Source organism: Endocarpon pusillum (genome assembly GCF_000464535.1).
Source record: "Endocarpon pusillum Z07020 unplaced genomic scaffold scaffold4044, whole genome shotgun sequence".
Lineage (NCBI taxonomy): Eukaryota > Fungi > Ascomycota > Eurotiomycetes > Verrucariales > Verrucariaceae > Endocarpon > Endocarpon pusillum.
In genome coordinates, this window is record NW_006916388.1 from 213159 (window position 1) to 239808 (window position 26650).

Genomic DNA, 26650 nt, shown 5'->3' on the forward strand with positions numbered 1-26650 from the left:
GGTTTGGAAGCCATGATTCGCTTCCATCCTTAGCTACGGACATTTGGTGCTGCATTCTCTGGTCTCACTGTATTTCTGCTACCCTGCACCGAACCTTGACCGCGCCTTGGCACCCAGTTGGGTTCAAAGTTTGCCTCAGATGGTGCCAAGCCAAGCCCTTCTATGCTCATTGCGGCTAGTCGACGACTACGCGATGTCGAATGTGCCGAAATATGGGAAGAGTTTGGAGTCCTGTGAAAAAGCTTTTGAGCAAAGATGGTGGAGATAGTAGACAAGAAGTAATTTAAGATGGCCGTACATGTTACTAAGAGTCGTGTTATTTAGAGGTTCTACTCCGTAGTGTACTCTATTGGCCTACGCTCCCTTTGGCGCACGTTCTGTCCATGCATTCTAGCCCCGTACGTTTTGCTACGGTAACTGTCATCATATTTGAACTCAATCGGTGTTGAATCATCTTGACCAAATTCTGATCTAGCGAACAGAAAGGATGTACTATGACATGTGCTAACCAGCATGGGCTGGGCTGACTGTATAGATTGCCCTGTGTACCTTTCGATCTGTCTGCCACGTTTGGAGTTACTCAAGTACCATCCGGGTTTGTATCTACCAGATAATCATACAAGCACTGCCCTGGCATGTGGAATAGGATCAGGAATACCATTTCGTCTCACAGATCCATGTGCAATCTTCACAGCGTTGTTGGCATCGTCGCCGGTGGTCAGAACCGAAAGACAAAAGATTCAAGGTCACAGAATCAGATCAGAAGCGTGAACAATTTCTATCTAAAACTGTGTCGCTCGTAAACATCGGCCTATGACATTGTGTTGACCAGCAGATTCGCATCTACACGTTCTATCCCTTCCATGCCTTGTGACAGCCCCTGCACAGCTTCACTTGCATTCAAGCCTAGTGTGTTCTCTCGGAGATTCAGACAGGACGCCATTCGGACGACCTCGGATGCCTCATTTTGCCAAATTAGCTGGCGCTTCTGTAGCAGGACCGTCGGGCGTAACATAGGCCTTGGTCATTCCTCCATCGACCACAAAATCGGTGCCGTTAACGAAACTGCTTTCATCACTAGCTAGGAAGAGCACTGCTTGCGCCTGCTCAATCGCCTCTCCAAATCTGCCGGTAGGGAAGTGAATTTCACGTCGGTGTCTCTTTTCCGCATCGTCGCCAAGCCAATCTTGAAGCAGCGGAGTGTTAAGTGGTGCGGGGCAGAGAGCATTGAACCGGAATCCTTCTCGTGCATGAACAATAGCCAGCTCTCGCGTCATCGCCATAACCGCTCCTTTAGATGCAGTGTATGCAAGCTGTGGTGTGGCAGAGCCCACCAGAGCAACAACGGATGCCACGTTGATGATGCTTCCCTTGGTCTTATTGTGTCGACGCATACTGAGGACTGCATGCTTCGACCCGAACCAGACACCTTTCACGTTGATGTTGTGGGTGAGATCCCAGATCTTTTCTGGCGTACCGATCGCGTCGGCATCATCAGCATGCATGATTCCTGCATTGTTGAAGATTATATCAATTCCGTTGTACTGATCCTGCGACTCTACCATAGCCTTTACGTCTGACTCTTTCGAGACGTCACATTTCATAGTCGAGATTCGTGCTGCATCAGGCACGATTTCCTTAGCTTTGGCAAGTGCTTTCTCCAGTGCCGGCTCCGAGATATCTGCCATCAATACTGCAGCACCTTCTCTGGCGAAAAGAATAGTTGTCTCCAGACCAATGCCCCTATCAAGTCTCAGCTTCAGGTAAAATGTTGGATTTCTAGCAGGAAGCTTGAGTGGGTAACATTGGCGCTGTACACCTAGCCCACCGAAAGCTAGTGTAAAGGAGGAACAGGATCGGAAGTCATGTGGTAATCGCCATCTCGTCACGGTTGACGTGAGTGAGTGGGTGTATCCGAATGTAGTGGAACTTCAACCTGGAACCGATGCAGTTAAAGAGATATCACTTACCCTGCCGCGCCCGTGATAATAGCATTCTTGCCCTCTAATCTCCCTGGTCTGCTAGGCATGATGAGTCAAGTGACGGGTTCCAATCGTGTTGAAGATTGAATCCTGAGCTTGGGGTAAATCAAGCCCTTTCGAATGTTGAGTTGATGGGCAGGGCAGGGGCAGGAAGGGAGGCTGGGAATGTGTAGCAGTTGTCACCAAATAGTTCGCGATACAAGACTCTGTCCTGGAAGATGAATGGATTAAGATGGCATTGAACTAGATTCAGATCAGAGCGCAGGTAATACGGAGTACGAGTGTGGTAATTGTAGAATTTTTGTAATCGTATTGGAAGTTGACTCATCGATCGGACAAGGAGATGAAGGGCGGTACCCGGAACGTAAATTGATAGAGTCCTCAAGGCTTGGCAACCCCTTCCCTTTCCAACATCGTGATTCAGAAATAGAACTGAATCTCAAACGTCTCAGCCCAAGAGCTCGAACAGATCCGCAACTACTTTTCTGGAAAAGCAGTTTGTCGGCAGCATTTCTACCCAAATCCTGCGCCTCAGTCATCATATGCCATCAACGTTGGAACCTTGTGGGAGCCCGGCATGCGATAGCCGCCCCACCAAGTACTTACCGCTGAGTACGATCTAAACTAGTCGTAGATCCGTGATGCAGAACCGAGGCACTGTGATGAAACCACATTAGGCAATGCGACCCTACAGGAGGGTTCCCATAAGGCCCAGGTACAAGAGGCTATTTGTCCACGCTGACACCGATTCGTTGTTGGAAGAAGACTCTGGTAAGACTTGTAAATCAGATAAAGATGGAACCACTCGGGCGCTGGCGAGGGTTTATGACTAATCAATTCAGAAAATCAAGCATTGGAGCCTGGGGCGAATGGTAACTCCAATCAGACTTTCGTAGAGTTATTCAGCACTCTCTGTCTCTTTGCTTGCAATGATTTCATCCCCACCAACAAGACATAGAGTGATTCCCCGTCTTTAGCCGAAGGCCGATAGAGTCAGGAGAAATGAACTTTTCTTGACAATGTTGCCGGAGAAATTGTCAATCATCATGGCGAGGGAGTCAGGAATGATAGGCACAACTTGACTTGATAGTCCGGGTCGCCCAATTATCGCTTAGAAGATATGGAAAGCAGAAAGTAAGATTGGAGCGATCAAAATTACAGAATTATCTAGGTAGAACTGCAAGCAACCTGTGCGTTGCAAACGACCTAGCCTGCCAGATATTTCCCCTCCACGCAACTCTGATCCTTATCTTTGTTAAAACCCCAGAACGCCACTCGTATCTCCTTGAAATCACCATAGTTGTTCAAAAATCCCAACACGCTCTCCAGTATGATCAACACCGATAGGGCTTCGTTGAGCACGAATTCCAGCATAATCCTGTCGAGCGGTTTCGTCTGCATCGAACATAAGGAATTCGGGATCTGAGCTGAAACACGTCAATAGCGTATTTCCCGTGGAGCGGTTTTCATAGGATTCGATAAGCGTCATATATGGCTTGCAGGTAGTCAGCTTTTGCAATCCGACGACAGTATTCTGCTTACCTTCTGCGCCTCTGCGGCAACCACTCCCCACCCACATCAGCGTATTCACAAAGAGATACCTCTCATCACCAGTTTCTAGCTCTATGTTGAGTCGAAATTTGTAAGAGTTGGGATTTACACTGTCCGCTTGAGCGGGATCCAGAAGCTTCTCCAAGACATCCTTGGATCCCGTTCTCCAGCCCGAAGTCTTGACACATATAAAGGCAGGCGGTTCATCGTTAGTCTGAAGTAGATAATTCGCGGATAGGCGAGTCGCTAGGTCTTTAACGACGAGTTGCGAATCCTGTCCTCCAGGCTACTAAAAGTGAGCTTCTCATCCAAGAGTATTGATCTATTTCAACTCACTATCACAGCGCCTTTGCCCCATCGGCCAGCCCATGAGCCTCCAACATAGCTCACCCAGTTTCGTTCTCCGAAAAGTCCTGGGCCGAGAGAAACACGAGGATTCAACTTGATGCTCATGCGAAAGTCCAGTTCGAGAGACGGGGTTGGCAATTGAAGAGACCTCGCAATTTCTCCCTCATCGAATTTGTGCAAGAGGTTATTGGCTGGAATAGAGTCTTTCATGGCGGCAAGGTATTGGGGACACTCTTGCAGGTGCTGTCGTTGTCGGCTAGTATTTTTCGCCCTAACTTGTTGGCAGAACATACATTGTACAGAGAGGCACTTGCAATAAGTCAGTCTGATTTGCCATGCATGACAGCGTAGCAACAGCACGGATATTGAGCACACCTTATCCTCATCTTTCGCTCTAAACTCCACAAAAGAGGCATGCACATCGTCAAGAGGTGGGGCAGGTAAACCTGTGCCAGGCGTCGATTTTGCAGTTTTGGGGGTTTTTGTTGTTGTCGTCGTCGTGGCGGCCGTTGGCCTGGCGGGTGTAGTCAAAGTAGATGGCCCAGCGACTGCGGTCTGGGATGGAATTGCAGGTCGGCCGGTCATGGTCTGAAGAGGTGTTTGTAATGATGGCCCTGGTGGAGGAACGCCATTGACGACGGTACCAGCCGGTCCAGGCAAGGCATTTTGACCAGGACCACTTGGGGTTGTGTACCCGTTTGGAGCCGCAACAGCATTACCGGGACTGGCTTGCGCTCGGATGGCACTCACATGATTGTTGGGATTGGCTGTGCATTCAGCTAGGTGTTGCTTCTGGCGACTCGTGTTCTTCGCGCGAGTCTGGTGACAATAGATGCATTGGACCGACAAGCACTGGAGACTCAATTCAGCGAGGTGGCGGGTAAAGAGCTCGTCGAGACTCACCTTGTCATCGTCTTTGGCGCGGAACTCTATGAAAGCTGCATGAACGTCTTGATCGACGCTGCGACCCATGCTTCTCGGCAATCTAAAATGTGAAGTTGTGCCGGTATGTAAACTGACAGTACGGAGTACGTGTATTTACGGATCGTGGAGTTTTGGTTATGGTTGAGACTAGTAGTTAGCAGTTGCAGCTGCTGCCTGGCCAGCTGCGCCGGCCTGTAACACTGCACTGCCTCAACAGCGGGAAATTCTCGCAGCTCGAAGCTTGGCATGATGCTATTTTCTTGAAACATCTTATTGCATAGTAATTCGTGTTAGATACAACAGCATTTTCAACATCAGATTCTGCATCGAAATTGCTAAAGCAGTTCAAGCACACCCCTCGTCCGTTTGTTCATCTATTCGTCTAATTTCGTTGACCCAGTTGTTCCAAATATTGACTGCACCGGGTCCCCCAACTTGTTAGCGCGTAAGACTTTATCACGAAGAGATCTTAAGGCTGAGAGTTTGAGCCTCTCCTCGGGCGTATATGTTCTTCCTGCCTCCTGGATACCAGTCCAATTAGTAGTTATTGGAAACCTTTCATGTTGAGCTTGCCTGCAATATACTATATCAACGCCGGGGCTTAAAGCCATGAGCAGGTCATGAAAGAACAGAGTCCATCTTCCAAGAACAGAAAGACTGCGGCTTGCTTTTCCAACGGGCCCCACTACTGTGAAGGCTATCCTGTTGCAATGCTTCATACCTTTGGATGAGTTACCATGCCTAATCGTCGAAATCCCTCAGATTTGCCTCTAGTTCCTTTGACAGATTCACATTTGAGGACTGCTGGCATGTCATGGCTGACATCCCCCTCATACCGACAGTCCTCTCTGTCCTTTTCCGCTACAGCTTTCCATTCTGTGACTGACGTTCTGTTGGAAAATCCCAACCTCAATTCCAGCCATCTTTTCCGAGCTGATATCATTTTTGATAGCACTGGGATCTTGAAGACTAATCGGGAGAAAGAGGACTTCCGCTGCATTCCGCCTTCCAACAGCCATTTGGGTTGTGAGGAACAGCAACTTAAAACCAGCAATGAAGACGAGGCTCTTCCTCCCTTACCGTTTCCTGGTTTCGAGCTTAGAAGAACCATTCTCAGACGCTTGATACCCCGAAAGCCGCAGCTTGACCAATCATTATTGCAGACATGTCACATCTACACCGCTGAAGACGAAGATCTAGCCGATTTCGACGAGGTCCCTTCCAGCGAGAAGGCCCATGAACATGTATTTGCCCCTCTATCGCTCGATGAGAAGCTCAGAAATAAATCGGTCTATAGGCAGGCCGTCGCGCACCACTCCCAGCATTTAGTAGTGTACCAACCACACGCTGATCCTCTGACGGGGAAGAATATGCCTTGGTACCACCCACCCCTAAAATCTCTGGCGTTTCTATATAGGCGTGAGAGACTCGATAGCTCAGAGGAACAAAACCAAACAAGCAGCGCACTATCCGTACACTTTCGATTCTTCTCAGGGAGCTGTCCTGCTGATGATCCTCGGTCTATCACAGATCGTGTCCATCGTACGCTGTTATCACTTCTCTCGACATTCACACGATTGGTTCGGAACACCCCAGTCTGTCTGAATATTCGTAATAAAGAAGAGAGGCCAACGCGGAACTCAGCAATGCAGTACATCAAAGATAACATTATTCCTGAGCACTTAGTCCAGAACACTTATTCCAGGCTCAAAACCCAGTATGCAGCAGACTTGATAAATCGCTGGGTGGAGAAGACCGATCCATCAAAGCATGTTTTCGAAGATCTTTCAATCGCAGCTTTCTTGCTCGAACTTTGGAGGAAAATGTATGGCAACAATCCAACCCACTTTCCTGGATTTGTAGATATTGCCTGTGGAAATGGGGTCCTAGTGTATATTCTCAGAATGGAAGGTTTCCGGGGATGGGGTTTCGACGCAAGGGCGCGCAGAACCTGGTCTATCTTTCCTACAAGCATTACTGCGTGCCTCAAACAATCGGTCTGCATTCCAAGACCATTTCTCGAAGCGCTACATTCTATCGACTACCCGCTTCCAGAAGATCTGCTGGTCCACAACGGCATATTCGAACAAGGCACCTTCATTGTCTCGAACCACGCAGATGAGCTCACTACATGGACACCACTTCTTGCAGCTCTGAGCTGCCCAGAGTCTCCTTTACCGTGGCTTGCAATACCATGCTGTTCTCATGCATTATCAGGCGCGGCAAATAGATACCCATCAGTCCTTCGCCAACCAGGCGACACAAAGGTTCAACATAACATCAAAAAGTTAGGCCCCGGCAATGATGCGGATACTAGTCGTGATGAGCAACCTAGGACAGGGGATCTAGCTGCCTTGCGCGCTTCGAAAGACCCGGCCCCTCAGTCTTCCGAGCGGAAGTCACCAAGTGGAACCAAATCTGCGTACGCGTCGCTCGTGGACCAAGTCATCTCCCTGGCGACGAAACTTGATCCTACGGAAGATGTCGAAAAAACACTGATGCGAATTCCAAGCACCAGAAACATTGGGATTGTGGGAGGGCAGCTGAGAGGCCTATCATCGAAAACGGGCGGCGAAGGTCCGCTTATGACGTATACATCAAACGCAGAACAGCTCGAGCGGGAGAAGCGTGCGGACTTGACCAGAAAAACCGTACGTGAAATTGTAGAGCAGGAATGTATGAGATCAGGGGGTGTAGAAGACGCTGCAACAATTTGGATGGGAAGGGTCAGAACGGCAATTGGGACCACCCGCCACACGTTCGAGTCTGGTTAGGAAAATACAATCCGCGGTTCTGGCACTTCAAAATTCAGGTATGGATTCGTGTATACTTCCACCTCCCCATCTTCTGGATGGGGATGGTTTTAAACGTGTTTTTAGTGTCTTAATTAGAATGCACAATACCAAGAATAATAATAATGCATCCTCCAACATCAACTCCTCTTTGGGGGCTGAGACAAGTGCGGCTGGCCCAGCATAGACTAAAATACATCGTACATAGAGCAGTGCGAGCCTGAGCATTAATTATATTTAGCTTAACTCCGCCAAAATCCAGGCTTGGTAAGCCGTCAGCTTTCGGTAGGTGAGTCCGGGTCGCCGGCGGGCACTTGGCAATCTTGACAACTTTCCTCCCTGTAAGGATTCCTCACCTCCAGATCCTCCATCAAAACCGACCCAGTCAAGCTCTTCCAGAGAGCACAACACTTGCTTATTGAGTTGACCTCTGGCTTGTCTCAGAATATTAAGACCGCTGTGGCTTGTGCGCTTTGTCCTTGCCTCCCGGCTCTGTTTCTGGCGCCCCCATTTCAAAGCAGCAGGATCCCTACTATGCCTACGCTTTGTCTGACTAATTCGCCATCCAATCCGTGAGCAACAACAAGGGTTCCAGTGCTGCTGCAAAGTCCAACACATTTATCGGAAGATTGCCGCTCGCAGGTTCTTATGATATCCAACCGGATTGTTGACGATAGCTTTCTTGGTTGGACCTCATCCCTTTGCTATACATCCAAGTCCCATACAGGACTAGCAGCTCCGATAACCAACCTCACCCCACTGAGTTTGTCACATGTAGACAATCAGGAGCAAGATCCGCGCATACCACCCAATTGCGACTTATGGTCCATGAATACGGCACAGATCACATCGCAACATGGTGCGCATACAGTTCGATGGGGAAGGAGAGACTAGTGGCAAGAGTAATGTCTCTAAACCAGTGAAAAGAATGCGATGGGCTTCACAACATATCACGGGCCAGAGCGCACTGAGGAAGCGCATGTCGGTCATCAAACGACTTCAGAAACGATCTGCGTCTGCGGAAGAAAGAGAACATAATGAAGAGTCATCGCCAAGTGCATCCGATCCAGAAGTCGGTGCTGAGTCCAAATCGCAACCACGGATCGTCTACATTAACTTACCTCCCCCGGAAGATGCCAGAGATGAGAACGGGCATGTGAAAAACCACTTTGGGCGTAACAAGATCCGCACTTCGAAGTATACTCCATTGAGTTTTATCCCAAAGAATCTGTGGTTTCAATTTCACAATATTGCAAATGTTTACTTCCTGTTCATCATCATACTGGGCGTAGGTAGACTTCTGGAATTCATAGAGATGAAATGCGCTTACGATCCTACAGATCTTTTCAATTTTCGGCGCTTCCAATCCGGGTCTTGCCGCAGTGCCTCTGATTTTTATCCTGTTCGTTACAGGAATTAAAGATGCTGTGGAGGATTGGCGGAGGACGGTCTTGGACGATGAACTTAATAATTCCCCAATACACCGTCTGGTTGACTGGGAGAACGTCAATTCTTCCGAAGATAACGTTAGTGCGTGGCGACGGGTTAAGAAATCTTCCACGAAACTTATCACCTTTTGCTACAGAACGATGAAGAACTTACACAAGCGCAAATTCAAGAAGGAGCGTGGACCAGACATGTCAGAACTTGATGGCCATCGCTTGTCGACTAATACAAGGCCGTCTATAAGGACCTCAATATATTCAGATAGAACGTCGTTCCATTCCACTCGATCGCACCAACACTGCAGCGACATTCCTCTGACACCAGTGTCTTCCCCAGGTGCGGCCTCTGCTGTTCATTCTCAGATGCACTTGTCCCCTGGCTTTCGACCTGGCACAGCATTTTCTTTTGAGAACCATGGCGAACATGGCATTCTGGATGCTGATCCTCAGGCGGCTAACGCTCCCTCAAATTTACGTACGCACGAACCAACCCCTGTAAAGCGTCGATCCGATTTTGGACCAGTAAAAGACTATGGAAGCATTTTGAACACTTCCAAGGCTACACCAGAGAAGGCTCGTTTCAAACGAGACTATTGGAAGAATGTTCAGGTTGGAGACTTCGTACGCATCTACAACGAAGAACAAATCCCTGCCGATGTGGTGATACTTTCCACCTCAGACCCCGACGGTGCCTGTTACGTCGAGACGAAAAACCTCGACGGTGAGACGAACTTGAAGGTTCGTCAAGCTTTGCGTGCCGGTAGAAAGGTTAAACACGCTCGCGATTGTGAGAAAGCAGAATTTGTCATTGACAGTGAAGGCCCGCACCCAAACCTCTACCAGTACAGCGGGGTTGTGAGGTGGAAGCAGAGCATCTCGAACACGGGTGATGCAAATATGACAGAGATGGCCGAGCCAATCGGAATTGGCAATCTGCTTTTGCGAGGGTGCAGCCTGAAAAACACAGAATGGGTCCTCGGCGTGGTCGTTTTCACAGGTCGTGAGACCAAGATCATGCTCAACTCGGGTATCGCACCCAGTAAACGAGCTCGGATAGCCAAGGACCTCAATTGGAATGTCGTCTACAATTTCATCATTCTCTTCTTCATGTGCCTCGTATGCGGCATCGTTCAAGGTGTTACTTGGGCACAAGGTAATAAGTCGCTTAATTTCTTCGAATTTGGCTCCATCGGTGGGAACCCGCCCCTTGACGGGCTAATTACCTTCTGGTCTGCTGTCATCCTTTTTCAGAACTTGGTTCCCATTTCACTATACATTTCGCTTGAAATTATTCGGTCGTGGCAAGCTTTCTTCATCTACAGCGATACTTTCATGTACTATGAAAAACTCGACTATCCATGCACGCCAAAATCGTGGAACATATCTGATGATCTAGGTCAGATCGAGTACATTTTCTCCGATAAGACTGGAACCTTGACGCAAAATGTGATGGAGTTCAAGAAATGTACCATCAATGGTGTTGCCTACGGAGAAGCATACACAGAAGCACAGGCAGGGATCCAAAAGCGACAGGGTATCAATGTTGATGAGCATAGTGCCAGGATTCACCAAGAAATTGCAAGGGATCGGGTGCGAATGCTGGCTGATCTTCGCAAGATCCACCACAACCCTTATCTACGCGACGAGGATCTCACATTTGTAGCTCCTCTCTTTGTGGCAGACTTGATCGGTCAACACGGCGAAGAACAGAAGCGAGCGAACGAGCATTTCATGATTGCGCTTGCGCTTTGCCACACTGTTATTACTGAAAGGACGGCAGGTGACCCACCCAAGGTAGAATTCAAGGCTCAGTCTCCAGACGAAGCAGCGCTGGTTGCGACTGCTCGAGACTGTGGCTTCACAGTCTTGGGTCGTTCTGACGACGATATACATCTCAACATCATGGGTGAGGACCGCACCTACAGGGTCCTCAACACGCTAGAATTTAACTCAACCCGAAAACGCATGAGTGCCATAGTAAGAATGCCGGATGGTCGGATCAAGCTGTTTTGCAAAGGGGCAGACAGCATGATCTACTCAAGATTGGTAAAAGGCTTGCAGCAACCACTGCGTAAAGCTACAGCGGAGCATCTGGAAACATTCGCCCGAGAGGGTTTACGCACACTTTGTATTGCCGAGCGAGATCTCACTGATGACGAGTACTACGCTTGGAGTCGGGACCACGATATTGCCGCGTATGCAATTGAGGACCGTGACGGTAAGCTTGAAGAAGTGTCAGATCGCATCGAGCGAGATTTGATGCTTCTAGGTGGTACTGCTATCGAGGACAGACTGCAAGATGGCGTCCCAGACACGATAGCTCTACTAGGAGATGCGGGAATCAAGCTTTGGGTCCTGACTGGTGACAAGGTCGAGACCGCCATTAATATCGGCTTCTCCTGCAATCTCCTCTCCAATGAGATGGATCTTATTGTCTTCAATGTTGAGGAGGGCCATCAGGATATCGCTTCAGATTTGTTGGACCGACACTTGCAAGATTTTGGTCTAACAGGCTCAGACGAGGAGCTTGCTGCTGCACGGCTTAATCACGAGCCGCCTCCTCCAACGCACGCAATCGTCATTGACGGCGAATCATTAAAGCTGGTTCTTCACGACGACCTTCGACAACGATTTTTACTGCTTTGCAAGCAGTGCAAATCCGTTCTGTGCTGCAGAGTCAGCCCTTATCAAAAGGCCGCCGTCGTACAACTCGTCAAAAATGGACTTGATGTCATGGCTTTGTCTGTTGGTGACGGGGCAAATGACGTGGCGATGATACAGGAAGCAGATGTTGGGGTGGGTATCGCTGGTGAAGAAGGCCGACAAGCTGTGATGTCCTCAGACTACGCCATTGGCCAATTTAGATTCCTGCAAAGGTTGGTACTGGTGCATGGACGATGGTCCTATAGAAGGCTTGCCGAGACTGTCGCCAATTTCTTCTACAAGGTAAGATGTCTCTCAGCTATTGTGTTGTCGAACACTGACCATTCGCAGAACATTGTATGGACCCTCGCCCTGTTCTGGTACCAAATCTACACCAATTTCGACATCACATATTTCTTCGAGTACACCTATGTCCTCCTAGCCAATGTTGTATTCACCTCACTCCCCGTTATTTTGATGGGTATACTGGACCAAGATGTGAGCGACAAGGTGTCACTCGCTGTTCCGCAGTTGTACAGACGGGGCATGGAGCGCAAGGAATGGACCCAAACCAAATTCTGGTGAATTCTTCCGTGGATCTTCTCAATAAGTTAGAGCTAAAGTTTTACAGGGTCTATATGATTGACGGTGTGTATCAGTCCGTCATTTGCTTTTTCATGGGATACCTTCTTTTCGCCCCAGCCGTTTTTGTGACAGAAAGTGGTCGTGTTGTTGACGATACCTCTCGCATGGGCGTCTACGTTGCCTGTGCCACGATTGCAGTCGTCAACATTTACGTCCTTCTCAACACTTACCGCTGGGATTGGTTAACGCTGTTGATCGTGGCACTTAGTACTCTCCTGATTTGGTTCTGGACCGGCGTCTTTTCCTCATTCCCAGATTCTTTCAGGTTCTACGAGGCGGCAAGGGATGTGTACGGCACGTTGACGTTCTGGACGCTAACACTCCTCATCATCATCATCTGTCTTCTGCCTCGCTTCTCTGCAAAATTTATACAGAAGAACTTCTTCCCTCGCGACATTGACATCATACGCGAGCAAATAAGGCTCGGCACTTTCAATTACCTGGATGAGCCTAAACCTGCTGCAGGCAAATCTGGGGACACTTCCACAACGTCATCAGAGCTGGCTAAGCCGTCCAAAGTGAACGGAAAGGGTCCTGTAAGCATCACCGACTCGGAGCGGCCTTTATACCCACCCTCTGAAACTACAGCAAAGACACGCAATCCGAGAAGCCAAAATAGTAGCGACGGCACGGACAGGACGAAAACTTCTCTTGATTTGGCCCCGCCAACACGTGATCTCCCGTCGTCAAAGCCGGTACGCTCCTCTTACGAACGAGCGCGGCAATCAATGGACCGGCTGAGACCCAGTTTCGAAGGTAGCCGAGATTTCACCTCAGCCGCGCTCCTCACCCGCGTTGAGTCCAGCCATTCTCAGCCGCACAGTCCCTATCCTATTACACCTTCAACCAGTCGAATACGAGACATCACTTCAGAGCTTCAATGAACGGGAGCTTACTACTACAGGGCATTGCTGGCGGGTGTCTCTTATCTCTCCTTCCTTGCATGTGACGAGCGACGCAGCGAGCTTGGCTTCTTTGGTTTCGAAACAGATGGAATCTCATGGGCGCTCAGGGAGTCTGTTGACTACTATACGAAGATCTAGAGTCAGGTTGGGTCTCGCAGCAGTTATTCTTTCCTCATATACAATTGTAAATATTTTGGGACGAAGGTTATAGAAGCCAACTACGACGTGGAGTTTAAACACTGTAGCTCTTTCGCTTCAAAACGACTTGCAATGGAGGTAGTGAAAAATCAAATTTGACATGGTGAACATCTCTGTAACCAAAGCTCGTACTTTAAGAGAGAACAAGCCAGTGTTCTACCAATGCTTTGGCAGCCGACCTCTTCATCCTTCACTCAACGCGTGGCGCGTATACGCTCGAGGTCTTTAGCTCTACTCATCAACATTCAGGTTGCGCCACTGCACTTCAGAGAACACTTAATTTCGCCTTGCCTGCTCTTCCCGAGCGTCCGCTCCTTTTGTCGTTTGGTCTGCAATGAAATATGTTTCTCGCCAGAGTGACATGACTCTTCTGAACCACATTGATCCTGTAATGCATACGATTACATCCAGACGACAATCCCTTCACATCTCACTCTACCCACCTGAGACCTTACCTCTAGGGCACCGCAAGAACAGCTAAGGCTTTGGTCGCTATGGCACACCTCATCCAATATTTAGAGTAAGCCTCATCTTTGTGGCTGCTGCTCGAACAATCGGGTTATATTAACTTTTCCGCCTCAGGGACATCAAACAAATTTCACCAGAAATTCACTTGTTCTGCCCTCGCCAGAACGAGGATGACTTCGACAGATACGAGAGTGATACATTAGTTGGCGAAGATGGCAGCCAGGCCCAGAGCGACCGGACAAAGCGTCAAAGGATCAAGGAAGCTAAAGATCGCCGGCAGAAATTCATGGATGCCATGGGCTTGATAGCCTACGATGGTCCAGAAACGGAGGCCTACAAGAACTACATATGGGAAAGGCTCAATGATGCTCTTTCGAAATGTGACCTCTGCATACCCGCTTACTACGTTGCCAAACTCGAATTGAAGGATACTTTACAGCAACAGTTCGAAGATGATGACATCAAGAGCTTCTTCTCCATCATCGACAACGTGGATATAGAGCGTATCATCAAGGGTCTGGACAGGGCCAAAGTCACACTGCAGAACGTCCCCGAACAGAAGCGTAACCTTAGCTGCCTTGATCAAGCATCGCTGTTCTCCATATTTGAAGCGTTGAGCTGCGAGGCTTTCCTACGAAAAGGGGATCTCCTCGACGCCCATTTTGATAAGCCTTTTAAACTCATCCAGGGAAAAAGGCCTCTGAAGACGAGAGACTACGTTCCTGCTGCTACTCGCTTTCTCTTTGACAGTCAACCTCATCGCTTTATGTGGGCTTCAGCGGCGTGGGCTCGATTTGATCGGCCCCCTACTGACGCCGAGTGGACCTGGACAGTAAAGGATGTACTGCAGAAGCGGTTCACACAGACATACGAAGAACGTTCACCAGCGGCAGTCTGGCGTCTTTGGAATGGTCTACGCTTCATTGTGGGGCGCCTGGATCAGCAACAGATTACGCATAACTTGAGATCTCTAGAACCTGACATTAGCAAGATGGCCCTAGATCATCTAGCAGTCAAGACATCTGGCTTACAATTCATCGTTCAATCCCTTAAACTTCTTCTACAGAAAGCTCCTACTGACGTCTGGGACGCTATGGGATCCATATCTCCTTCAACAGTGGTTGAACAGATTTTCAGCAGTCCCTACTATGAAAAACTTTTGCAAGACACCAGTAAGCATGACTCAGAGCAGGACTCGAGTGCCGCTCAGATGCTCTCATGGATACCTGTGTTCCAATCGTCTTTGAAACCTGCGAACCAACCTCATGCCTGTCGAGCATTAGCTGCGCAACTCTTCCAGCGGGCGTATAGTTCAAATCTGACGGTGCAGGCAAGAATAGCTTGTTATAAAGCCGCCTTGAATACCCTTCTTGAGGTCCTTCAGCAATTCTCGGACTCTCCTGAGCTGCGCCAATCTGTAGGACGATTCGTAGTGTCCGATATACTCGATATTGTTGGGCAGCACATAGTCCATATCATAGAGAAGCCTCCAGGCGGTGCCAGCTCACTGGGCACGTCGGAAGATCTCGAGCCACCGGCAACGGACGTTGTTCGCTACTCCCTAGATTTAGAGTGTCAGATACTCAAGAATGACTTTCAGACGATATTGGCTGGGAAGATACTGCAACAGGGGCCAAGCACATACACTCCCGATATCTGGTCTGTGGTGGTGCAAAACCTCCATAGTAGTAACACGCAGCTATCGGAGGCATGCCTTCGTGGGACCCTGGCCTTGCCCGGTCTTGAAAATTTCGTTAACAGACGGTCAAAGGAACTGCCTAAGGAGTCACAGCAATACAACGATGTCTTCGACAAGATCACCAATCTGCTCAAACAGATATTGGAACGCATTGCGGACTTTGCACCGGAACATCTGGATCACCTTTTTAAGACACAAGAGACCAGCATGCCACTGATCGCTGCCCTCTTTTCGGCCGATCAGGGCACCTATCTGGCAGCAAATGATCTTATTAAGAACGTCAGTGGCCAACCAGGGCAGAAAGAAGCCTTGACTCATTTGCTTCGTGCATTCCCAGGTACCACTCTTTATAGTCTCTCGTGGTCATTTCGGCGGACCGCATTTATGAAGACCTTTGCCTCCATACCTCGAATACTAAAGACAGGCATGGACATATTGGATATTCTTACCGACACACAGACAGGCCTGTTGAGGGACAGTAACCTCGAACCTCGTGATTTTCACGCAGCACAGACTTATTGGACGTACCAATGGCAAGTTTTGAAAACTGTGTTCAAGGACACAGAACGCTGGCACACGCTATACCATGATAAAGCACTGATGACAGAGGTTTGTCGAGACGCTATGCAGTATGCAGAGGCTCTATTTGAGCAATATGACGTGTTTGCAAATGCAACATGCAACGCAAAGTCTGAGTCGACTGAAGCTGTTGATAAACTGCTCCTCGAGAATAATAACGGCTCCCCTGCTGCTACCCTCCAAGCGATGAGCAAATGGCTTCGCCTTAGGGATGAATATCTGTCTGCCACATTGGTGAAGCTGATCACAAAGATGCTTCAACGTTTAAGTGATCACAACATCAAGGTGCCCTTGGAGGGCCTCGGATACATCGAAGAAGTAGCTGTACAGAAGACCATCAAGACGATGCTATCAGCTCGGCAAAAGGCAGAGATCGTGAGAGCCTTGGAGATCTATCACAAGAGGCCAGTTGTTGTAGAAGAACCTTCAATGAAGCAGAAGAGCCTTACGGAGTGGACCAAACAAAGTACAAAGGGGGATGGGTTGGAGAGCAGTGCTTCTGCTTCACGTGAGCAAAGTGTGGACGAGTTCAATGACTCTGATGTTCTGGACAAGGACTTGTATGAATTGTCAAAATCGGTCGAACTAAGCAAAGCTCGGTTCCCAGTGCACCAAAAGGCACAGAAGGGTGCGAAACCTGATCTTACCAAACAGATATCGGCCAAAGTGATCAACAAGGCAATTCCGCAGAAATCGAAGCAAGAGGTGTCTGCTTTTCTAGAGACACGTCGAAAGGAGACTGAGGCGAGAAAGGCTCGTGATAGGGAGGCAGCCGCACAATTGCGAGGACGGATTGGCGTTGGCGAGCAAACCAAAAACCAAGGATCTGGAGTGAATGGTATCGGAGTCAAGGGCAAAGATCATACTCTGGCAGCAGAAAGTATGATGGTATCATCAGAATCGGAGACTGACTCGGAAGACGAGATGGATAAGCAGCTCTTTGGATCGAAAGTTAAAACTGTCAAACAGACAGGAGCTGGCCTCTTCCCTGCAATGGTCAAGGCTGGTGCAAAGGTCCCACAAGGCCCAGTAAAGAAGATCAAAAGGTTGCTGCATAGAAATGACATGCGCGCTCGACTTTCTCCAGATCTTTCCAATCTTCATCGGACTATCCTCGGATGGGACTTCTTCGCAGATACAGAGTTGCCTCCAGACTCTGGCAAGGACGATTATACGCTGGTCTCAAATACGTTCTCCACCGTCTTGGATTATCAGAGGACGTTCGAGCCGCTCTTGATCCTAGAGGGCTGGCAGAGCTTCCGTTCTGCAAGAGAAGATGGAAATTTCAAGTCCTTCCAAATCAAAGTCTCGAATCGTCTCAGTGTTGACAGTTGCGTCGAGGTCAGTACCACCATGTCATTCGCAGAGAGCAGGGAGTTGGGAATCGGAACGGCGGACGTGGTGCTCCTGTCCAGGAATCCACAGCCACATAGTGCTCCTGATCAGCCGCATTGCTTGGCCCGAGTCAAGGAGAAGAATTCGAAGCAAGGGCAACTTGAAATAGTCCTTCGGGTCAACGCTGCGAACAACCCTCTTCTTTCCATGCTAGCGCCAGGCACTGACCTCTGGGGTGTGCAACTTTTGTCACTAACTCCCCTAGAACGCGAGTATGGTGCATTGAAAGCACTTGCATTCTACGACCTTGGTGAAGAAGTCATCAAGGCAAAGCCATCACCGATTCTCAATTACTCTGAAGAGCAGCTTCACCCACTAGTTGAGAATTACAATGTCAACAAAGCTCAAGCGAAGGCTGTTCGATCTGCGCTCGATAATGACGCATTCACATTGATACAAGGGCCGCCAGGTTCCGGTAAAACAAAGACAATATGCGCTATGGTCGGTGCAATGTTGACGGACTCTCTTCGCAGTCAAGCAAACACTACTTCGCGCTCCCTAACCTCTAATGGGCATCCACATCAAACCCAGCCTACCATTCCAGCCAAGAAGAAGGTCCTGGTATGCGCCCCCAGCAACGCAGCGGTCGACGAACTAGTCATGCGATTCAGGGATGGAGTAAAAACACTCGACGGACGAAAGGAAAAGCTGTCCATTGTACGACTTGGCCGCAGTGATGCAATCAACAGCAATATCAAAGATGTCACGCTTGAAGAGCTAGTAAATGCAAAGCTCAATCTGGCCACGCCAAAGCATGGGAGTGATCGAGACATTCGCGACATCATGACCGAACATAAGGACACTTCCGACAAATTCCATGCCCTAAGGATTCAAATGGACGAGCGTAGGGCCAAGGGAGAACCAGTGTCACAGGCCGACTCGCAGGCGTTGGACAGATTAAAGAAAAAGAGGGGTGAGTTGAGTCTACAGATTGACAAAGCTCGAGACAAACAGAAGACGGCCTCTCGAGATGCAGAACTCGAACGAAGGCGTATTCAACAATCTATTCTGGATTCGGCAGACGTGCTCTGCGCCACACTGAGCGGGTCAGGCCATGAAATCTTCCAGAGTTTGAACATTGAGTTCGAGACGGTTATTATTGACGAAGCAGCCCAGTCGATTGAACTATCCGCATTAATACCCCTTAAATATGGCTGCTCAAAATGTGTTTTGGTTGGAGATCCGAAGCAGTTGCCTCCCACTGTTTTATCCAAGGAGGCTGCGCGATTTCAGTTCGAGCAAAGTTTGTTCGCACGCATGGAAAAGAACCATCCCAAAGACATCCACCTACTGGACACGCAATACCGAATGCACCCAGAAATCAGTAGGTTCCCTAGCAAGACCTTCTACGAGAGCCGGCTCAAGGACGGTGAAGACATGTCCAAAATACGAGCACGCCCATGGCATTACGCCTCGTTACTTGCCCCGTACCGATTTTTTGATGTACAAGGAATGCAATCGAGTGCTCCAAAGGGACATTCCCTGGTCAACATTGCTGAGCTGGAAGTTGCCATGCAGCTTTACGAACGTTTGACAACTGATTGCAGACAGTATGACTTTAGAGGGAAGATAGGCATTATCACACCTTACAAGGGTCAATTAAAGGAGCTGCGTGCAAGATTTTCTCGTCGGTACGGTGAAGGTATCTTGTCGGCCGTTGAGTTTAATACCACAGATGCCTTCCAGGGTCGTGAGAGCGAGATCATTATCTTTTCATGTGTACGTGCAACAACGAAAGGCATTGGCTTCTTGAGCGATATCCGACGTATGAATGTTGGCCTCACCAGAGCCAAGTGCTCACTTTGGGTTTTGGGAGATTCTAAGACGCTGATTAAGGGGAAGTTCTGGAACGATCTTGTCACCGATGCAAAGGCGAGGAATCTATATACTGACGGTGATATACCACGGCTCTTACACAGGCCGCTCCTCACTGTGGATATGATACGTGACGACATTGAAATGGACGATGTCACTTCCTGCACACCATCCGTTGCCATAACGTCTTCCATTGAACCCACGCATGCAGATCAGAGATCCAGCCACGGTAGAAAGAGAGAAGCTACAGTTGGTATGAGCTCATCATTAGCTTCCAGCTCGTTGGATTTGGCTGCTGGTGCCCCTTGCTCAAGCAACCTTGGTTCACCCAGAAATCCGAATTCTAGCTCCAAATCCGTGACGTCTCAACCGGAGTCAGCCCAGACAGTGACACCTGTGTCTTCGACATACTCTAGGGACATTGTTCATACACCCACCAATGGATTTCGGCATCAGAACAGTGGGCTGGGCGGTGTGTACGGACCTTCTGGCGGCAGAAATGGGCTCAACGATCTGGCAAAATGTCGCGTTTGTGGATCAGATAACCACTTCACTCATGCTTGCGAGAATGCCGCGGCAAGATCAGCCACTCAGGGCAATTGCTTCCGATGTAGTAGCCCATTTCACTCATCATGGGATTGCCCCGAACCTCGCTGCCTCGAATGTGGCGAGGTCGGTCACGGCCAAAGAGCTTGCGAAGCACCTCCAAATCTTCGTTTAGGCAGAGCAGAAAAAGAGCGTGTCCAAATACAGGAAGACGATTTCTCAAGGGAAAGAACGAGAGCCAAGCAACGACGAGCAGATAAACAGCTTGGAGAGCATGGTGCGAGTATTCCCACCGTGAAAAGCACTCTACCAGGTCAAGGAAAATCTCAAGGTCCAATACCTGGAAGTGATCTATCGAATCGTAGCAAAGCAGATACAAAGCGCAAGAGAGAAGAAGTGTCCCCAGTCAACGCACCGAGAGGACCAAAAGCTATGAGGCCTGGCAACGGTACTGTCGACTTGACGGGGGTCGATGATGAAAAGCGTTTAATAGATGGTCGGAAGCCTGATATGGGTGCTGCTCCTCGGCATCCCGGGGCGATTAACCGCTCAGGCTCAGTTGGCAGAGTCATCATCAAAAAGAAGCCCAAGGAAAGCGACGTATTCCTGAAAAGAAAATGACAAAGGTGAGACAATCTCGCTCGCGTTGGGATAGCTTTGCGTGGATGCATTGGTGACGGGGGTATTTCTTTGGCGTTCGCATACAGGAGGGAAGTACGTGTTATGGAGCCCAACTTAGCTGTTGTGCTCCTCGATCATGAGCTTAGGGCGACTATCCATAGCTGCTTAGAAAAGGCAAGCCAGTTTCAATGTACTACGTAGATTGGGAGGTAAGACGATGCGAACTCGCTCTTTGGAGTGGCAGCACAACGGCAATTTGCGGATGCCAGCCCAGACGGGAACACCAGCTGATCCATCCTAGACCGCCTGTCCGTTTGTCTAAGCTGCAGGATTATCCTTGCCCACGCAGTACGGTACAGAGCAGTTAAGTTGCTCCCAACTTTGCTACCTCGACACAGGCCGGAGGCCCGGAAGCCCACCAATACTTGCTGCATATGCACGCCCGGTTTGTCAAGTAACGACTAGTCAAGGCCCTTGTGTTGCCTTATGGGCATTGAATACCCCACCCGTAGGTTAGTAGTCCAAGCGACAGATGTCATCATACAGCACAACTTGGTTCACCTCTACACTGTTGCAAGCTGTCAAGAGAAACTTCGTGTTCCCTTACTCCGTTAAAGCGTATGCCGGCCACGCTGTGATCCAATGCATAAAGCATCAACCAACTGACCCTGCAAGCTCTTTCTGCCACTATGAAAAAGTGCAGCTATATTTCAAAAGTGGCTGGTCACACGTCCACCCTTCTACCCTCATCACGAACCCCTTGCATACGAATCCACGAAATCGGATTTTTCTCGACGTCTGAGAATCCCTCTCGACCATGCTACGCTCGAGTCAAAGCCATCCTATACGTTCACAGTATGTTGGGTCTCATTTTCGAGCCGGGCATTTCAGCGTGCTTGGAAGCAAGTGACAGGACTACTATGATAGACCCCAGGACATCTTTGCTTTGCATAAACGCTCCATATTGAAATATCTTCTGCAGCAGGGTAGCACAGATCCTAACGGCTTCCATGTATCGCTGCCTCCTGCTGCATGCATGCGGCGTCAATCTATTCCTTACGTTTTCTTTTCTCCTTGCAGATCTTACCCTGGCCGGTTTTCTCACGTCAGTGCGACACCCTTGCTCATTTTTCAACGTCTTTTTCTCCGTCGGAACCAGCCCCAGGATTTGGTTGAAATGTTCACTGTGCGGCCGCTGCCGTACCCGTCAGCCATGGTCGATCACAGGATTCTATCCAAGACTATGCGGAACTTGTGATATTTGATCGTTCTGTCCACCGGTGACATTGTATAACGTTGAACAGCCACACAGTTTCCGTGCCAAATCGCCCTCGTCCTACGTGGGAGAGCCTTGTCAAATTCCACCTGTGTCATGATATGACATCCCTCTGAAGTCCGTGCTCTTGCTCCGGGTGCTCGAGACTGCGCAAATCTGGTGAATCGCTTGTAACAACCAAGATCGCTCTTCTCAGCCGACCGAGCATCACATTACGTGTGCTTCTCCCACTCTTCATTGGAGAGCCAGCTTCGAGGTGCCATGAACCCTGACAACAGCTATCCACATCCAACAGCATCGGCTATCACTGTCATGACTGACATTCGTTCCCAGTCGCCCCTCATGAAGGGCTCGATTAATCCAGAAGATCGACTCATATACGAAGAGTTTGGACAAGCGGAGCAAAGAAATGCGGCGGCAGCAAATGCTTTCAAGATGGTACCCAGGACGATACCCAGCTCTACCAGAAGTGCCAGAGGAAGTATAGAGCGTCACACTGGTCCAGTTGCTCATGACAAAAACATGCTGAGGGTTCTGCCTCTCATTCATATTCCAACCAGCTTCAAAGAAAATCCAGAATGGCGTCAATACTATAACCAGAGCTCGAAACCGGCCGAAACAAAACAACAATGTTTGCTTGATACGCGAAGTACAGCACTGCCAGAACACTCGTTGATTAAGACGAACAATTCCTCTACTGAGACTTTTATCACAGCAAATACACTGTTGGACCAAGCCTCGATGAAAAAAGCTGGACTCGACTCCAGAAAGCTCTTGCGTCTCCCACGTTCTCGGTCTAGTCAGAATATCCTAAAGGCAGGGAACATGCGCCTGAAGCAGCTGATCCGGCCCAAACACAATACTTACTTTCGGACAGAGGCGGTTGTTGGGGCCGACCAAGATATTGCTGGACAACTCCAAAAGCCGGATTTTATTGCTTCCCAGAAAGATCTGCGCAGCAGAGATGCGAAGGCCAGGATGGAAAGGCTGGCAAAAGGGGAAGCAATCCATCCACCACGGTCACTTCGCAACAAAGAAAGCAGCACCAGTATCATTGATCTTGACCAAGTCGAGGCAAGACATGGTTTGGAAAAGTACCATCGATCCACTCTGTCCAAATCCTGGGACGAAATATTCAAGAGTGTTGGTGGTTTCAAGTCAGGTTCTGACGGTGGGAATGATGAGCTTTGTTACAATGAAGCTCAGTTGCACTTTACCGGAGTCAATGTCACGAAGCCTGTTTCAGCAGCTGATTCCATTTCAGCAAGCAAACTTCAAGTCAATACGTCTCAGAACGTCGACGCCAAAGGTCCTCATGTGCCAGCTCCACGCACGTCGAATATTACCACAAAATTAGTTACAGGTCCCACACGGCAGAGCTTCCAAGTTTTAGTAAAGCAACTTCCTGCCCGCCCAACGCCTACCCGCCAGTCGAAACAGGAATGTACCAACCAAAGGGACTGGGCCACGGAAACCGACATGCACTGTATGCAGGTCAAAGCAAGCCTCACACCTCACTTGCGAGAAGCCCGATCTTTCGAAGTTCTTTCCCAGCACGGGTCGGCCCCTAACACAAGCCAGTCAACGATTGCATTAGAAGCTATTGAGGCCGAAATGAATAACGGTCAACCAGTTTCTCCTTCGACCCTGATGGGTCCGAGCCCGCCTCTCTCTCTCAACAGTACACCCCCCCAGCTGGTAGCAGCACCCACTGATCCACCTGCTGGACCCCTGCCTGAGCTCCCGGAGGAGTTCAGAAAGGCTGGCGCCTCTTCCCGTGCCTCGTCACAACACTCAACCCGAACACGACTTACTTGTCCCACCACTTCTCCTGGGCCGAAGCACAGGAAAACCACCAGCGCCAATTCCTCAAGTTCAAATTTAACACTCCAGGCTATGAAATCGTCCCAAGGCCACTATCGTCACCAGACTAGTCCTGGTACTAGAAGTCTAAAAGAGGCCAGCACGATTAGCAGTGCTCGGAGCGTACTGGCTGCAGAAACGCCGAGTCGGACACATCCTCAAAGGAAGGCGGCCTTGGCTGTTAGCGAAAGTGTAAACGTGTCTGGCTCTGATCAATATTACCTGGGCAGCAGCCAGGACCTTCGAAGTCTTGCAGCCAGCGATATTGACCGAGGATACGACATGATAGATACCACTGGACTAGCCTCAACCAAATTCCCTTTTCTCACCAATGATGCGCTTTCTTCCCGCAGAGATCATATCAAAGAATTAAAAATGAGAGATCTTGCACAGGAGAAGGCGGCAAGAATTCGCAGTCAATCTCACCTTCGTAGCCTCGAAGAGGCAAGCGTAGCCGCAAAGCCTTCCTCGACCGCTAATAAAGGGTCGCCGAGGCATATTCCACTGGTGCCCGTCAGCCCATTCGACACAGCTCACAAAACCATCATTGGGGGTTCAAGCCAAGCGAGCCGCCGACCAAATCACCATATCCCTTGTAGTCTATCCATCAAAACGAGCCAGAGTACCATGACTCAAAGCCAGATCATGGTCCTTGCGGAGACGAATCCCGATACCCAACTGTTCTGTGCCTCTACTCCAACTAGATCGGTGCGAAGGACTGACAGCGGGAAAGCGATGTCTGGAATAGGCAAAGAGATGAAACCGAGAAAGCGAAGAAGCAAGACTAGGGTTCGTTGCCATGTTAATACAGCAGTAGCTTTAAACGGAGCTACCGGAGGGAAGCCAAGTGGACAGTACACTCCTCCCCTATCCGAGCCCTCACCTCATTCGTCAGGTGATGACATGGAGAACACACATCGTCCAGAAGCCTCTCAAGACGTCAACGATATTTCTCCCTTGGCCGCAGAGGAAGGCGATTTCGAGTCCACTCCATCTAAACAAGCATTTGCTGTACTCGCACGCAAAGAAGAAAAGAAGTATTTGAAGGAGCAGCTACTTTTGAGGAAGCTGAAACGTGAAAGCTCTGACTTGAAGCTAGCCATGAAGCTGTTGAGCCGTGGACTGGAGAAACTGACAACGTTCGTGGAGACAGATGAGGGGCTTAACGAAGTCAAAGGCCGGGAATTATTAGGAGCGGAGATGGAGCGTGTCAAAAGAATGGCGGAGAGCTTCGAATGCTCCCTTAGCCCTGAAGATTGGGAAGGGCTTGACCAGGACACTTTCAGGCATGATCACCCCGAAAAGCATACTTTGGATGACGTAGATGTCAGCTTGCGAGGGGCAAAGAGTGCGCGAGTGGACGATAATCGACCTCTAAGCCTGGTGAGCAGATACAGCAGTGTTAGGAACTCGATGGGTGAGAGTGTGATTTCTGGACCCCCCCTCAAAGACGAAACGATCAGGAACCAATTAGAAGGATTTAACAGGGCGACTATGTTAAAGAGTGGTTCTCTTGATTGATCATTGCGTGGGTGAGACTGTCAGTGAACGAAGAGCTGCGATGGGAGTCTGGTAAAGGAGACGAATGGTGGCCTTGAGTTGCGGGAGGGAAAACATATTGCACTCTTGTATCTTCCTCTATTACTTTATGGTGTCGTCTATCAAGGGGTAGGAGTGTAATCCTCTAGATGTACCGGAAGAGGTTGAAGAGTTGTCATCTATTGCTAATGTTTCGAACGTGGTTACACCAGAGACTAAGTATAAGGCCCTGGGCTTCTCTGAAAGGAGGACATGATCTCAACATGTTTCTAAGAGAAGACGCCAAGAACATCTAGACGGAGCTTCGTGCCATAGTTATTAAAGCAGTTTAGGAGCACAACCCCATTATATTACTCAAAATAAGAGGCGGGTTTCGGAGGTTATTCTTTTACCGTGGAGACATTCGACATGCTTTCAGCACTAATCCTATGATCAAAAGAACATAGTAAAGTATATAAAGCTGTCCTCTGTGTGGCCCGAGGCACCGCCGATCAACTCCTTCTGTGACTCGACTGAAATGTACGCTTCGAGCACATCGGATCCCATACTACGTGCGTTGGCCTTTTACAACGCCAGGGCATAAGTATCTCAATTGCCTCGGCAAGAGGGTCGTCAGGTTAAGCAGCTCCCATTGATGGATTTCCCGATCGGGCGTGCGGCCAGAGCAATCCCTCCACCCTAGTCTCTCTCTTTCCCTTCCATGTCGAGCATGCCTGCAACGAGGATGGCTGCAAGAACCAGGCACATATTTGCGGCCGCATTTGCACAGCGGATGTCCCAATAGCCTGGAGGTAACTTCGTCAAGGCATGCCATGATTGTTGCTGCCCTACCCGATCCATTCACCTGCTTTACTAGGCCGTACGCGCTCTTAAGAATCGAAAGACGGCAGACTGCAGACGCAGAAACTAATGACTGATGACACCACATTTCTCGCCAAGATGGTGGACATGCACATGCAGTTATTAATGGCATAGGTATCTTGCATGATAGGCCATGCAAGAATTCGGCACCGATCCCTCCCCTTGGCTCAGATCGAGTGCAACATTTCGATATCAATCACAGCAGAAATTCTCTCAAGCTTACCCCCTGCGGGCCCATCCGGTACCCTATTCTTCGTGTGATAGCACTTGCGCAAGTCCTCAAGCTCTTCACGTATCCTGCCCCGATCGGGCTTACACAAGCTCATTCGAAAAGAGGTACAACACGATATCTTGATGTCTATATCTATCCCTTGTTCCTGTTCTGTACCTCCAAGGGCTCTAGCTGCACTCGATTCCCCGGAGCAGCCGCCGCAAGGGCCTGCTTTGCAGAAGTATTTACTACGTATGCACAATATCCAATGGTGTACAAGATCGACAACGCTAAGTACTAGCAGCATTCGTCCTCCGTATCCGGCAGTCTATTGGGACAGTTCC

General features: G+C 49.2%; 6 protein-coding genes across 6 annotated transcripts; 4 read left to right on the forward strand and 2 right to left on the reverse strand.

The window, feature by feature from the left end:
• Nucleotides 1-962: 962 nt before the first annotated feature.
• EPUS_03332 (uncharacterized protein) lies at nucleotides 963-2029 on the reverse strand (the record flags this gene model as incomplete). Its single annotated transcript, XM_007805155.1, has 2 exons — nucleotides 963-1743; nucleotides 1971-2029. 2 exons carry the CDS (start codon nucleotides 2027-2029, stop codon nucleotides 963-965), a joined length of 840 nt encoding a protein of 279 aa, XP_007803346.1.
• A 1244-nt stretch (nucleotides 2030-3273) lies between these two features.
• On the reverse strand, nucleotides 3274-4853 carry EPUS_03333 (uncharacterized protein; the record flags this gene model as incomplete). The annotated part of the gene is made up of 2 exons (XM_007805156.1): nucleotides 3274-3819; nucleotides 3870-4853. The coding sequence occupies 2 exons, from the start codon at nucleotides 4851-4853 to the stop codon at nucleotides 3274-3276; spliced, it is 1530 nt and encodes a 509-aa protein (XP_007803347.1).
• Nucleotides 4854-5542: 689 nt separating this feature from the next.
• Nucleotides 5543-7579, forward strand: EPUS_03334 (uncharacterized protein; the record flags this gene model as incomplete). The annotated part of the gene is made up of 1 exon (XM_007805157.1): nucleotides 5543-7579. The coding sequence occupies one exon, from the start codon at nucleotides 5543-5545 to the stop codon at nucleotides 7577-7579; it is 2037 nt and encodes a 678-aa protein (XP_007803348.1).
• Nucleotides 7580-8453: 874 nt separating this feature from the next.
• On the forward strand, nucleotides 8454-13214 carry EPUS_03335 (uncharacterized protein; the record flags this gene model as incomplete). Its single annotated transcript, XM_007805158.1, has 4 exons — nucleotides 8454-8885; nucleotides 8938-11988; nucleotides 12037-12266; nucleotides 12317-13214. 4 exons carry the CDS (start codon nucleotides 8454-8456, stop codon nucleotides 13212-13214), a joined length of 4611 nt encoding a protein of 1536 aa, XP_007803349.1.
• A 713-nt stretch (nucleotides 13215-13927) lies between these two features.
• On the forward strand, nucleotides 13928-20556 carry EPUS_03336 (uncharacterized protein; the record flags this gene model as incomplete). Its single annotated transcript, XM_007805159.1, has 2 exons — nucleotides 13928-13953; nucleotides 14016-20556. The coding sequence occupies 2 exons, from the start codon at nucleotides 13928-13930 to the stop codon at nucleotides 20554-20556; spliced, it is 6567 nt and encodes a 2188-aa protein (XP_007803350.1).
• A 1537-nt stretch (nucleotides 20557-22093) lies between these two features.
• On the forward strand, nucleotides 22094-25216 carry EPUS_03337 (uncharacterized protein; the record flags this gene model as incomplete). Its single annotated transcript, XM_007805160.1, has 1 exon — nucleotides 22094-25216. One exon carries the CDS (start codon nucleotides 22094-22096, stop codon nucleotides 25214-25216), a length of 3123 nt encoding a protein of 1040 aa, XP_007803351.1.
• Between the last annotated feature and the right edge of the window lie 1434 nt (nucleotides 25217-26650).